At 42.4% G+C, this 14,696-nt stretch overlaps 2 protein-coding genes across 2 annotated transcripts; one reads left to right on the forward strand and one right to left on the reverse strand.

Moving 5' to 3' along the window:
• Positions 1-529: 529 nt before the first annotated feature.
• LOC133612557 (seipin-like) lies at positions 530-2,855 on the reverse strand. The gene has a single exon (XM_061970068.1). The coding sequence runs from the start codon at positions 2,596-2,598 to the stop codon at positions 1,366-1,368; it is 1,233 nt and encodes a 410-aa protein (XP_061826052.1). The 5' UTR covers positions 2,599-2,855; the 3' UTR covers positions 530-1,365.
• A 62-nt stretch (positions 2,856-2,917) lies between these two features.
• On the forward strand, positions 2,918-14,027 carry fnbp4 (formin binding protein 4). Its single transcript, XM_061970067.1, has 17 exons — positions 2,918-3,112; positions 4,615-4,692; positions 4,831-4,958; positions 6,960-7,125; positions 7,332-7,479; positions 8,653-8,746; positions 8,818-9,162; positions 9,247-9,421; positions 9,492-9,610; positions 9,677-9,781; positions 10,035-10,168; positions 11,131-11,279; positions 11,412-11,698; positions 11,783-11,897; positions 11,978-12,174; positions 13,111-13,262; positions 13,416-14,027. The coding sequence occupies exons 1-17, from the start codon at positions 2,989-2,991 to the stop codon at positions 13,498-13,500; spliced, it is 2,601 nt and encodes an 866-aa protein (XP_061826051.1). The 5' UTR covers positions 2,918-2,988; the 3' UTR covers positions 13,501-14,027.
• Positions 14,028-14,696: the final 669 nt, after the last annotated feature.

The following is a 14,696-nucleotide window of genomic DNA, read 5'->3' on the forward strand; positions in this document are numbered from 1 at the left end:
AATATACTCAGTTGTGTACAAATATAAAAACAAATACTTGTGTTTTTTTGGCATTGGGACAAAAATAACCATTATATATCACAGTTGAAGAGGAGTTAGGAATCAGTTCCTATATGAAATACGTCAAGGTTTTAATACAAGTGATGAATGTGGATTCAATTAGTGCACTCCAATGCATAATTCATCAGGTAGATCATGAGCTGTGGCTTTGAATGAATCCTGCTAATGGTCTTTTTTGTCATCGCTTTACCACCTAAATATAAAAGATATGATCAATGTTCTGTTAACAATATATACCAACTCGAACAGGTTCAACACAAAATATAAACATTATACCTTAATGTATTCTCTTAAGTCTAAGTACATCACCTCTCCTGTATAGTGTGGCGCTCACATCATATAAACTCAAATATATAGCCCCCCGCGATCCCGAAGGGAATAAGTGGTAGGAAATGGATGGATGGATGTATATTTCTAGCTTGTCAGCTTGTATTACCATTCAGACTTGAGACAGTAAAGTATTGCACCATTATGTGGTTAACTTTTTATTCAGTGACAATGCACAACAGTGTATTTTCATACAACTTCTGAGCTTATACGCAGACTTTTGCTCTAACAGAATACAGGTCTAAAATATCTTTGGTACCATAACTCCCTGGACCTTTAAATAAACTTGCTTAAACCTGAGCCTCAACACAAAAGAGGGTGACCCTATTACCTTCAAAAGATAATTTACTAATCCTCTCCTTAAAAACCTTTCATAACGGTTATTGACGTTAAACACAAGCATTTTCTTCCCAATACACATCAAAAAACATACAGTATAACTTAGAATTTGCATCTAAAACACTTACTATTTTCTTTGAAACAATAAATAACAGTTTTTTTAACCATTACTCTGTGGCTGCATTGTCAAACAAGACCGGTGGAATAGCGCCCAGTTTTGTAAATGAACTCGATGTACCATGACCCATTACACACAGACAGAACGTCTCATTGTGCGGGATGAGACAAATTATACATGCACCGTTTTTCCCAGAAATAAAAACAAAGATACCATTATGCCAAGTACCGGTACATTTTCTTGGGAAAAAAGCAACATTCTGGAGGAGCATATAATGCTAATTTGTAATACACATTTTTTAAAGTGCTCAAAACACATGTTATAAAACATTGTAACGGTATGCCAGCTTGCATTGTAACTATAGACTGACTATAATGCACAAAACTTGAGAACATTACAGTAATACAGGAGATAAAGTGTAGTTCTAGAGTTAAACAATTCCATATTTATTTGACGTCTAATCGTGGGAGTTGACTTGTTTGCTAGGAATAGGTGCATGCATGCATGCCTATAATGTAAATCTAAAGACTTTCCTTTCGAACAGATCTCTGTCTAAGTATCTGGTCTGTCTCTTCTGGCAATGCGGAGTCATCATGAGACACCTCCAGGTCAGCATTTGGATCATCGTGTTCAGTAGCGTTTACTTCCACAAAGGACGTTATTGATGGCTGCTCCACCACCGTGTCATTCGCCAGGGAATCAGACACATCAGTCACAGGTCCAATCACACTCGGCGTGTCAAGCTCTTTTTGGGAATTTTCCTTTTCCATGCGCTTCTTGACCTCCTCTTTCCTCTGCTGAATGCGAGTGTTGTCTCCCATCATGACCTTGACTCGTACTTGATCCGGAGGCCATAGTCCTCCCCATATGAACTGCAGGTAGCTGAAAAGCACGATGACGCCTAGGAAGGCGAAGTTGGTGGCGACGCCGATCACCGCCGACGTCAGGGGGAAGTTGTACAGGACGTAGCGCACGCCGGTGAAATAAGCGTGGATTCGGAGGTCGGAGGAGTAGATCTGCACACGTTTGGATTGGATCTCCACGACGGCGCCGACGGTGGGTTGGTAGGTGTTGGTCTTGTAAGCCGAGAAGAGCTCGACCTCTATGAGCTGCTTCTGTTCAGCCATGCCGCTCAGGAGGAGAGGCGAGAAGAAGAAAGTGCTCAGAGTCTGCAAAAGACTGGAACGGTAATGCAGCATTGTCGAGCGTCCAACTGATGACACGACATTGCCACCCTTGGTGTAACAAGACATCTTGACCATGAACATGCCCAGTTGCTCGTTCACAGGCGACTCCGGCAGCTCCAAGGCCAACGATATACGATAAGGCTGCCCATAAGCCATCACCTGGTCCCTGTCGTTCTTCATGAAGGAGATGTTGGCTGTCGGGAAGGAGCAAAGTGCTGATTCCGAAGCGTCGCAGTCGGCGGTGTAGTAGAAGTGCACCGGGGCAGAGAAGCTCACAGTGGGCATGTAGGAGTAATAGAAACTGCCATAAAGGAAGATTGACACCCATAAGAGCAGGCCCAGGACACATAAGAGAACAGCAGCTTGGAATAAGGTCCTCCGGGCCTTGAGGAGAGTCACCGATGCGACATCCTGCATCCAAAGCAGAGCCTGCCCCACCGCACCCCCCATCATGGATGGTGCAGAGCCCAACGAGTTTCCTCTGGTGCTGAATCGGGCGGTGTTTCCTCGTCGGGATGCTGCAGCTGGCTGCTGCGGCTCGGGTGATGTGACTTTATATTCATACATTAATGGGCGGCTCCCTTTTGACACCGTGTAATTTGCTGATTTTCACTTCCCCATGTCAAGACAGTTCCGCTAACGCCACTAATAATGTAAACGTTACTACGCCTGCCTCCAGTTTGCGCCACGATATCGGTTATCGCACAAAAATCAATCTTAATCATCCTCCGGAATGGACATTTTTAACCGCGCTAGCCTGTTTAATAAGCCTGTAGCCGAGTAGCGAGCGTGCGGCTTTAAAGCTGGCACGTAAACAACGCCCTGCCCCCCCCCCCCCCCCCCCCACGACACGGAAGTGCTCGAATTTCCGCTTCCGGCCTTTGTGCTAGCAAGTCGCACTGCAGGCTAGCGCGGCTTGAGGAGAAAAAAGCCACACGGATCGGTTGGCAGTCCGTGATGAAGAAAAGAACTCGCGTTACAGGAGGAACAGTTGGTCGGAGAACGATTCTACAACTCTCTCCTTCGGGGCCCCGCGGCGGGAATGCCGGGGAGCGGGAAGAAGAGCCCTCGGGATCTGATGGTATTTTAACACGTAACGTCGGTGTCTTGCTAGCAACGAGCTAACAAAATGCTAACGCTGTGGTCTGAATAATGGCGACACATTGTCTGTGGGGGAAACACGGTTTACTTAGTGTTATGTGTGCGGTGTTTATATTACTGTGTTTGCTCAATTTTAACTTAACACATACTGCCGTTATTCAATGTGGAAAGCTAAAAGCTACGTTGAGCGAATTTAGCGTTTCACTGTGCGCTAGTGCGTGTGCCTCACAATACGCAGGTCCCGGGTTCGATCATGAGCTCGGGATCTTTCTGTGTGGAGTTTGCATGTTTTCCCCGTGACTGCGTGGGTTTCCTCTCACCTCCAAAGACATGCACCTGGGGATTGGTTGATTGGCGTTAGAGTGTCCGCCCTGAGATCGGTAGGTTGTGAGTTCAAACCCCGGCCGAGTCATACCAAAGACTATAAAAATGGGACCCATTACCTCCCTGCTTGGCACGCAGCATCAAGGGTTGGAATTGGGGGTTAAATCACCAAAAATGATTCCCGGGCGCAGCCACCGCTTTCGCCCACTGCTCCCCTCACCCCCCAGGGGGTGATCAAGGGTGATGAGTCAAATGCAGAGAATAATTTCGCCACACCTAGTGTGTGTGTGTGTGACAATCATTGGTACATTAACACTAAAATTGGCCCTAGTGCAGTGGTTCTTAACCTTGTTGGAGGTACCGAACCTCACCAGTTTCTTATGCGCATTCACCGAACCCTTCTTTAGTGAAAAATAAAATGTTTTTTTTTTCTTTCAAATCCAAGACAAATGTATGTTTTTTTACTGGTGCAGAAAATGAACCGTGCATGAACATCACCTTGTTCAAAGGCATGAACTCACAACAAATTACACACCTGCAAATCAGTGTGACTTCTGCTGTTGCCTCTGAGAGACCAGTTTAGATATGCGTGGCTTCACCTTGGCAAGTGCCACTCATGTCATTTTCACAGCAAGGTCTGTTCCTTTTCTTCGTTTTTATGTCCAGCACCCTCGAAAAGGATTGCTCACAAAGACTGGGGGTATCCATAATTTGCCGATAGGGAGAAGTTTTTATTTACACGATGAGTCGGGTGTGTCTTGACCTCCGCGGCGAAGGGTTCGATCGAACCCAGGTTAAGAACCACTGCCCTAGTGTGTGAGTGGGAATTTTGTCAGTCTAACCGTGTTGGCCCTGCGATGAGGTGGCGACTTGTCCAGGGTGTACCCCGCCTACCACCCGAATGCAGCTGAGATAAGCTCCAGCTAACAAACACCCTCCCACCCCGCGGCCCCGAAAGGGACAAGCGGTAGAAAATGGATGGATGGATGTTTGTAAGTTAGCATTTGTATCTGATACTCTACACAAGCCACATTTTGCAGACACTGGACTAACAAATACATCTATTTTGTGACTTGTTTGTATTGCGGTGGTCATTTGATCACCGTTAGCTTTGCTCTTTTTTGCTTTAATGATTGATATGTGCTCTTTGTTTTATAGATGATCAGGAAGGAGATGGGCAAATATTAGTAAGAGAGAAACAATCTAACATGAAGCCTCCTGCAGTGAAAGCCACTGGTATGTTCCATCTATGCCAGTCACAAGATCGAAGCCATCTTCTTGTTCAGTAGCATGTCCAACTTGTGACTGGTAGTAAATGTTATCCTCAAGCAAATGAAATGGTCTAAAACTGATCACATTGTGTCACACCTTTAGAGGGTCTGTCTTTGCTCGGAGCCTATGAAGATAGCGATGAAGAGGATGCAGAGTCTCGATCAGTTACTGTGACCCCTCAGCTCAATCGCTCCACTGATATTGACAGCACATTAGCTAATTTCATGGCTGTAAGTATAGTTTTGCATTATATTGTATCTAATGTTAACCTATTGTAAAGTCTGTTGCTTAGTTAGTTATTTGGGCTCTGTGGACACTGCAGGACAATTCCGATGTTTTTGCCCTTATAGACTTAGACAAACTTTAATGAACCACAAGGGAAATTGTGTGTGTGCCCTTTATCTGATTTTTTTTTTCATGTCCATGTGAACAGTGCAACTCTGATGTTTTTTTTTAATCTGACCCTTGCCTCTTTTGTATGTGGCTATATATATTTGAAAGCCGTCATAATGATCAGGTCGCGTTTGATTCTTCGCCAAAATAGACAGTCGCGAAAATCAAAGGTGCACAAATGAGAGAAAACAGTTGAAAATGTAATGTTTTGGCACTCACACAAATGTCCCACCACTGCTCGCCCACACTCTCCTCATCAAAGCAAATGCTCCACAAACAGCGAGAGTAGGGCTGAGCAATTATATGATTGTGATCGATGATCATGGTTAATTTCAGGACCTCAAATTCAAATTGCATATTAATGTACTTCATTATTTGAGTTGAAAAAAAACTCCACTGGTCAGAAGCACTGACGTATACACATAATTTACCATTTGAAATAGTTGTTTAGCCAATTTTAACTTGAAATAAAAGTCCTGTAGTATTCAGTACACCACTGATACTTTGTTTACTGCAGAATGAAGTTTGCGATGACAAGCAAAATGGCAAAAAAAACTTTTGAGAGGGAAAAATGTGGTTCTCTTTACCCCCGCAAAACATACCGAAAAAGGAGCATGGGTCACCTGTACCGTTGCACCTGTAGTAAACACAATCATATATGTGAACAAAAGGACAGTTGTCAGCTGTTCGCATATTTTACCTTGACCAAACATGGCGGAAGTGTCTGTTACAAGATACTGCAGTAGTAAACAGTAGGGATGCAACGGTACTCTGTATAATCCTGCACGGTAAAATCCGCCTTTAAGAAAAAAATGGTGATATTAATTGAGATCGATTATAGGAAAAAAATAATTGTGATATTTTTCTGCCATCTGGCCCAGCCCTATGAGAGACAAAATTCTTGCCTTCTTCTTTCTCTATCTCCTACAGTAAATAATACGGTGAAGAAAATGTTGACTCCGGTTGCACAAAATCGTTGCAATTGCCACAAATGCGCCAGTACTGACCCCTACAACTACTGGAGCCATGTTTACTTCTGTAAACATGCTGCAGCATGTGACGTCATGTGCGTTCAGGGACTCATTCTGTTCACATTAGAAATCGCATATTTTATTGCAAGCGGTTTAAGTGCAAAGCCTTGCTCATAAAAAGATAGAATTTACCAAAAAAATCGAATTAGACATCATACCCTGCAGCTTAGAATGTAGCTTTACTGCCTTCAGTAATTAAATCTGAATTTGTTGCTCCGTTACTTTATTACTACAGGCAGTTTTTAAGTTAACATTTCAAGATTTGTAACTGTCATGCTTGCTTACTCGGTTTATGTACATGTTTACCATTATTGAGAATCTATGGGGATGCCCGACAGAGGAAGTATTGGCCTTCACACCAACGATAGTGAAAAATTAACACAACAGCAACGTTTTGTTTGTTGTGTAGCTCAATAAGTAACATTTTTAACAATCATTGAGCAATTAGATGGCATTTTAGTGTGAAAGAAGATAGTGATTTTCTTTGCGCATCCTAGCCACTTAACACATACCACTTATTTTTAACTTGTATATGTGTAAAAAACAAAGTTAACTGCAATATATTAGAACTGAAATTGCATGTTCCACTGTACTCTTAACACTGAGGACTTATAGGTAAGAGTGAGCATGTGTTAGTCAGTGTCTTAAAACACAGGAGTTCAAGTAAAAATAAACTAAATAATTGATTTAATTGGAAGTGACAAAAAGGACAACATAAATGTAAACATAAAATGACAGTAATTTCACTGTGTGTGTGTGTGTGTGTGTGTGTGTGTGTGACTTAATATATTTGTAATATCTCCATAGGAAATTGATGCTATCACCACTCAGCCAAGTTCAGATGATGCAACGGGTGAGCCTTCAGTCTCGGCGAGTGTCCCACCAAAACCAGATGCTAATGCTCAGCAGCAAGGTGCCAGTGTCGGACCAAGTGCACAGTTTGAGTTCAACACTCAGTACTCCTTAGCTGGAGGTAACTATGTGTGCTTTTATGCAGTGTGACAACCTCAAAAGTTTTTACCAATAACCAGTTTAATGTAAGGTTCTTTTGAAAGGAGAAAAGCTGATCATTTTGTAAAACTTGAAGCTGGAGATAATTGGCATTTATTTCCAAAGTCAATATATTGAAAGTCTGTCTGAGGCCTTGATAAACATACCACATTTACATGTTTTTCCCAGTGAATGTGGAAATGGGGGACTGGCAAGAAGTATGGGATGATAACTCTGGCTGCTATTATTACTGGAACACTGTGAGCAATGAGGTCTCCTGGGAACTGCCTGACTATTTAGCTAATCAAGTGCAGAGCCTTGCTCAGTATACAAACAGGTGAGTGACACTTTCTAACATCTATGTCTGAGGTTCACTCTGTCCATTTGTTGTTGTATTATCTTGAGCATATTTATGTTTATTGGTAGTCATGTTTTAATTAGGGATGTTTCAATCAGGGAATTATGCTGCCGATTCCAAAATAGATCATCCATTAGTGTGATCGTTTGATACAGTACTTATTACATGTACTAGCTGTATAAAAAATGTTTATTGTGAGTACTATTGACAGTTGTTTGAATATTGCGTTAATATTTTCATAGTTCCTTAATCTCTTATTAGATACAATTGTTTAAGAAAAACAAAGTCAATAGGAGTGAGGCTGTCTGTTGTGCATTCTGTGCGCGTGCGTGCGTGTGTGTGTGAGCGATCGGTCTTGCTGTCCGTCCACCGACACAAAAGATTGTGAATGACTGTAAAGAGGGCTCACTCTATTCAGTTAATTCACACCTCCCACCCACTACACTCGGACCTGGCGGAAAGAATGAGCACGTTCAGTGGAAGGCTCAGACTCCTAAAATGCAACACGGAACGACACAGGAAGTCCTTCATACCGACAGCCATCAGACTATATAATGCATATGTTCCTTTTTGACTGTACTTGAATGTATAATAGACTGTATTTATACTATTCACATGTGAATAATGCTGTATAATAGACTGTATTTACCGTATATTATTCACATGTAAAAAATACCTATTTGTTTATTGTGAGCGAACTGTGGTGCTGAATTTCCCCCAGGGATCAATAAAGTACTTTCTATTTTCTTTATCACACTAATTAAAACTGCAATGTCGATTTGATATCGATTAAACGTGGAGTCCTATAGCTTAGCTCTTATGCCTGCTCTTGCCTGCTCTCGGTGTGTAACATGTTCAGCACCGTCCTAATACTTGATACTGAGACTTCAGATACTAAAAAATTCAGTTTGTTTACTGTAATGGAAGTGATTCTTATTTACTGAGGGGGGTGTATCCACATTGTGTATAGAGATACACTATTAGCTGCTAGCTAGTCAACCAGGGATTACAAATAATTACAAGTGTCAGCCAGAGGGGATCAGCGTTTGTGTGGCGATCACATACTTTTTCATTAAAATCGACTGATACTGATCTGTGGTTGATCGATGGGCACATCCCTGGTTTTAATATTATCTTACTTTGTTTCACCAGTGTAAATGGCAATGGTACATCCAATACACCTTACTACACTGGGGAAAACACCTCTGCGGAAGCGCCAACATCTACTAAAGACACTAAAGTCAAGGCAAGTTGATCTCCCCATGATTCCTTGAAGCACTTTGTGTGGTTTTAACACCATTTATTTATTTCAAATAGGAGGTAATGGAGAGTGTTGTTGGCCTCACAAGCAAAGAAGAGGAGCACTGTGGAGTGGCTGCATCTCTGCTTGGCCCATTGATCCCCACAGAGGTGAAAGATGCAGAGGAGAAATGGAGAAAAAGAATCCTTAAAGGTTTAGATGAGAACGAGACTAGTTTGGATTCTGATGGAGAGGGTGTTCATCCCCCTGGATCGCCCTGTACCCCTTTACATGAACTGGAAGCCATCCAAACTGTGGATAAAGATTTGGCTGCAAAGAAGCCGTCAGAGGAGAACTCGGACACGGAAGGGGGACCAGAAGAAGACACAATTGAACTAGAACTGGCCTTAGAGAGAAAAAGGGTGAGTTGTGTGGGCGTGCATGTACCACCATTGTAGACGATAATTTCACTAGCACCCACTTTGAACTGAACTGCTGATTCTTAGGCTGAGCTCCAGGCACTAGAAGATGGGGATGGAAGTGGAGGGGGCTCCAGCCCTTGTTCTGAGACAAGCCAAGAGGCTGCACTTAAGAAAAAACGTTGGAAGGCCGTCTTTCCCAGTGCTCCCAGTCCTGATTCAAACAGTCGGAGCTCAGACCTTCAGGACAACACACAGACCGGTACATTATTAATGCTCTAGTATGCACAATAAGCTTGATAAATTCCATCCCTAATTGCCAATTCCAACAGAAACTACTGACGTACTGGAAAGTGTTGCAGCAGAAGAAGACAGAGAAACGGAGGACTCAGAGCAGAAACTAGATTCCAAAGCTCCACTAAAAGAAGAGGTAGAGACACCTGAGCTCAAGGTAAGAAGGCTGCTCTTAAAGCAATAACATTTGAAATGCAACATTGTTAATGCTGAGTGAATATAGTTTCAGATTGGAGAACTTGCTAACATATTAACCAGCAAAATGGAGTTCCTGGGCATAAACAAAAAAGCTGTCTCAAACTTTCAGTTGCTTCTGCTGCAAACCGAGGTGAGAAAAACTGGATTCCGTTCACATGGAACCATCACACTGCTGAATTTTTAAAATATTTATTACATCATTTTTTTCATTTTGCACATATCCATTTGGCTGGATTTTAATATTTAAAGCTCTCATTACAATCAATCAAGTTGCCACTACTGAATTAATTACGGTACCTGCCGCTTTGTTACTAATCTAGCTTTAGCTTCAATCCTCACTTCCTCTTTCATATCACTCTGCTTTCCCCTTTTTTCCTGTCCAGACACGGATCGCTGACTGGAGGGAGGGCGCACTGAATGGGGTCTATCTTCGCCGCAGGCTGCAGGAAGCTGCCGAACACATAAAATATTATGAACTTAACGCCACCCCTAAAGGCTGGTCCTGCCACTGGGACAGGTACGCACTGCTTACCTTTCACATCTCTACACCCACTCGTCCCCCCAAAAAAAATCTTGAAGCGTGACTACGCGCGCCTCAATCCAGAGGTTGCAGACTTTATATGATGACTTGTGGAGAAGCTTAACCATTACGTGGATCAGTGCACGAACCAGACTCTGCAGGTATTTTTGACACGATGCCTAGCATTGTGCCGTTCACGTACTGATAAGGGAGCATCTACTCAGGGCCAGCCTGCCGCTGCTAAAAATATATTCCTGCCACAGAGAGGAATCCGTGTCTTTGTGACAGACTCTAAAGCTCTGTTGCGAGGGCCTTGCTAGACTGAATTCAGTCAGTGGTGGATTGGGGAGGTGGGGTAGTAAGTTTGGTTGCCTGGGAGAGCTTTGCACTTTACAGGACCACAGCCCACAGAATGCAATGCAGACAGAGTGATACCCTGGAAGCCACCAATGTCACACGTCAAATAAAAGGTGAAGATGGAGCAATGACGGGAATCCAGCAGGTCAGACCAACTCTTATTTCATGTCTTCCTGTTTGTTATTTTTCTTGACTGATGCATATTGTGTGATCTTAAACAAGATGACTGATTTATTGTTTCATGGTTGTTGTTGATGGTGCCTGTTTCCTGGCATCACCCTGTGTCTGAGGGAATGGTTGTTTTAAAACAAAAACATTTATGACAACCATGATGTGAGCTGCTCACTACTTCCTTCAGGATCCTGAGATGATTTGTTTTGTTTTAACTGTGTTAAGAGCAAGGTGGGTTACCTATCCACATTTATAGTCAATCTTCAATTGGACTCGCCTTTTGGATGGTGAAAGTTGCCATCCATGCCAAACGCAACTCGTCATATATTTACTATTTTTTCCCCCCTGTCCCAGGTTATCGTTCCTGTAAGCCAGTTGCAAGGCCACTTGTTAAGACTGTTGCCTTCTATCTCTGTTGTCCCACTCTTTAGAGAGCACAGGCGGTATTTTTATGTCAACGACCTGACGAATGCTTCCCAGTGGGAGTTCCCGACAGAAGAGGCAAAAGGGGATGACCCGAAAGGAAACCACACTAGTCCGGATGATAACAAGGCATCTGCACCCAATGGTGGAATCACAGGTCAGTGTACTGTGTGACATGCCTGTAATTAGAGGTTTCTACTTATTATACCCAATATGCTTCAGTTTCTATAGATATTTCATCTCTGGGTGTTCTTATTTTTAATTACACAATGTTTCTTGAAAAATGCAGGGCCACCTGTTAGTGCCCCTGCTAACCCACCAACATCCCCTCCCTCCAATGCATCTTCATCGTGGTCTCTACCCCAACCCCCACCTCCTGAGAACCCACCTCCACCTCCTGAAGACCCACCTCTTCCGCCGCTGCCCCCTGATTCACCGCCTCCTCCGCCACCTCCCCCTGACAGTGATAGTGAGATCATGGAGGTGGAAATGGAGATGGACGATGATAATGATTTAGAGCCTCCTGCCCCGGGAACTGAGGATGGGTGGTCTACTTCGGCCATTGCAGGGATTCAGGTGTGTACTTACTTACTTTAGAAAGGTCACATGGTTGTAGTTGTCTTGTTACACACAAATTAACATGTTTTTGTCTTTGAGCAGGTTTTAGAATCTTCAGCACCACTAGGAAAGGGTCAGAAACGCAAAGCAGGTCAGCTGAACAAAGCCATAATTGGAAGCAGTCCTATTCTGTACACACAGTCTATCGCTACCGCAGGTAAACTTTCCTCTCTTGTGGTAGTCACAAAATACACCCCAAAGGCAACATCACATTGTTTTGTCTTTGTGTATCTGTAGCTACGGTCATGACTGCACCAGTCTACTGGGCTGTGCCAGCCGTCACTGCACCCATGATCCCCTGTGAACCGCCCCTCCCGCCTACTCCGGCTCTGCCCCCACAACCGCCTCTGCCACCTCCCCAGCCACCCTTTGAACTCCCAGCAGCACCCAAAGTGGCCCCTGTAGAAAAGATCAAGAAACCCAAAAAGGATAAGGTTTGTAAAAAGACTTGTATAGTTTTTAAAAGTGGACTAGTCAGAATTTTGTGACAATGCACATTCCGTGCAGTCATAATTAGGGATGGGTGCCTTTTTGTATTTGATACGGTATCAATTTCCGGTACCTAGGAATTGATATTTGTAAATAACGGTATAATTGTTCTGTACTTTTGTGTGTTAAAAATGTTAATTGTTTAATAATAGTCCTTTTTTAATGGAAAATTTAAACAGTATCTGATTATGATAATTGTGCTGTCCAGTTATGTTGTTTTCTCATTACATATTTGAGTCTGTTTTGCAAGTATTATGTGGTAGGTTTTTCATGCAATTGCAATTCCAAGATGTTTGATAGGCTGTGTTGCCTAGCTAGAAAGTTGCCTTTGTCATAAGGATGAATGTGCCAGTCTCGTCTTATGGTACACCTTACAAATACTGTAATTATTGTACGTATTACACACTAGCCATTTGATTGTAGCATTCATCTCAGTTATAGTTTTCTTTGCCAAATTTGGAGGTGGTGTAATTGCCACGTAAAATCGCCAATGCTAATCAGTAGCATATATATGGCAAAACTAATTAATAATAAATAAATTAGCATCAAGTTAGCACATTTTGAAAAAGTGGAGCCTTACTTTTTCAGTAACTGTTTTCAACCAGGCATACTTGACAATGGAAAATTGCAACATTACCTTGCGGCAGACTAGCAGCATTTGCTCTGAGTGTTGTTTGAGTGCTGGTTTCCTTGCCAAGGGTTTGAGCTGGTGTTAAGTCTGAAACTGGATGTGACGTCACGAGTGACCGAGGGATTCGAATTATGGCACAGTTTAATTTTACATGAATCGATACCCAGTCTGCCGAAAAATAACGAATTTGGTACCCCTCCCTTGTTATAGCGTCCCTATGACCTCTCCCGTTGTCTTTGTGTTATTGTAGAAGACCAAGACCAAAATGCCCTCCCTGGTGAAGAAGTGGCAAAGTATCCAGAAAGAATTGGAAGAAGAGGAGAAGAGCAGCTCCAGTGATGAGGACAGAGACCAGCTCAACAAGAAAAGTATAGAAGACTGGAAGCACCAGCAGCTTATGACGTATGTTTCTTTACATCTTTTCATTTTACAGTACATTATTCACGTTTCTTCAATGTTCTCACTTTAAGTGCAATAATAGTACAATAGTGTAACTAAACTTAAGGATTTTGTCTTATAATTAATCCACAACTCTTTTTTTTGGGAAATCCCCAGAGGAAAAGCTTCGAAGAATGCCAACTTTGAGGCACTTCCTCAAGATTGGCGAGATCGAGCGAAGAAAAGGAAGTTGAAGAGCTGACCGGAACAACGTTGATGGTGTATTTTCACATAATGTCATCATGTAACTGATTCTCCCAAACATACGTTTGGTTGTTAATTTGTGGGCCTATCCATTCTCTGGACTCTCGATGGAGACACCAGCAGTCCTTGCACAGGCTCGGAACGTCCATTTAGGGCCGCCCCTCCTTATACGCAGATCATGCGCAGTGTGTAAGGCCCCACAATCTGTGGGCGGCTCTAATTTGCGTAAAAAACACATAAAATGTCAATAATTCAAATACAATTCTGCTTATGGCCCCAATTTAGCGAGGAGCGGTCATGCGTCTATTTCCTTTGTTTTACACAGTAAGGTGAACGTGCCAAACATTTTCAGTTTATAAAGACCTTGTATAAAACAAGTTTAGATGGCAACTTTTTGTGTGAAGGATTCATCTGTTTTAGCATTTATACAGCTATGTACATAACATGTATATTGCTATAAGCCATGTTTTGGAAAGATGTTTCTGAATGTGTACATTTTGTAAAGCTATTAAACTGTTTTTCCAATGTGTTTTGTTATTTTTACATCCAAAGAACATGTTTTGAGGACTTTCCACCTGCTGCTGTAAGTCACACACTTTGAAAATATGACATTACCCTTGCCATTAGGAACACTTGTGGAAATTAGTGAGCACTTTTAGGTATAGTTAACTTACTTGCAGAGCAAAATATGTTAAAAACCTCACTTTTATACAATTCACATACTTATGACCATCTGTAAATATTGGAGCGTCCAGAAGAAGTGCACACAAAGTCTGACGCTCATCTTAAACTTTTATTGTGCAACCTATGCTAACACAGCTGAACTTATCTCGTTCCTCATCTCCGCAACAACTAACGCTTCCTCCCTCTTGGCCAATCACCTTACAGGCGTGGCACGTTCATAACAATGGGAATTCTGAATATCACTCAAGAACACATCAACCTCAGCAGGTCGTCAGTTACAATATTGTTGCCGTCTTCGAGTTTGTAGAAGTCAGCGTTGCCAAATGCCATATTTTTACTTTCGAATCAAAAATCCCACAAATCGCTTAATGTAAAAATATCGCCCTTTTAATATTGACAAAACAAAAAGAAAACATCCTGCACTGCACCTGATGTGAAATTGCCTTACTCTTACTGTTTTTTTTAAGATAAAACTGAGAAATATTTGTCTAATATTGTATCAGATAAACC

This window comes from Nerophis lumbriciformis, linkage group LG10, assembly GCF_033978685.3.
Source record: "Nerophis lumbriciformis linkage group LG10, RoL_Nlum_v2.1, whole genome shotgun sequence".
In the NCBI taxonomy this organism is placed as follows: Eukaryota; Metazoa; Chordata; class Actinopteri; order Syngnathiformes; family Syngnathidae; genus Nerophis; species Nerophis lumbriciformis.

Excerpts from the sequence above, each read along its gene's own strand:
- fnbp4 (XM_061970067.1), top strand. The coding sequence starts at position 2,989 with ATGAAGAAAAGAACTCGCGTTACAGGAGGAACAGTTGGTCGGAGAACG. Across the intron at positions 4,693-4,830 it reads TCCTGCAGTGAAAGCCACTG|AGGGTCTGTCTTTGCTCGGA; the intron begins GTATGTTCCATC and ends TCACACCTTTAG. Across the intron at positions 9,422-9,491 it reads TCAGGACAACACACAGACCG|AAACTACTGACGTACTGGAA; the intron begins GTACATTATTAA and ends CAATTCCAACAG.
- LOC133612557 (XM_061970068.1), bottom strand. The coding sequence starts at position 2,598 with ATGTATGAATATAAAGTCACATCACCCGAGCCGCAGCAGCCAGCTGCA.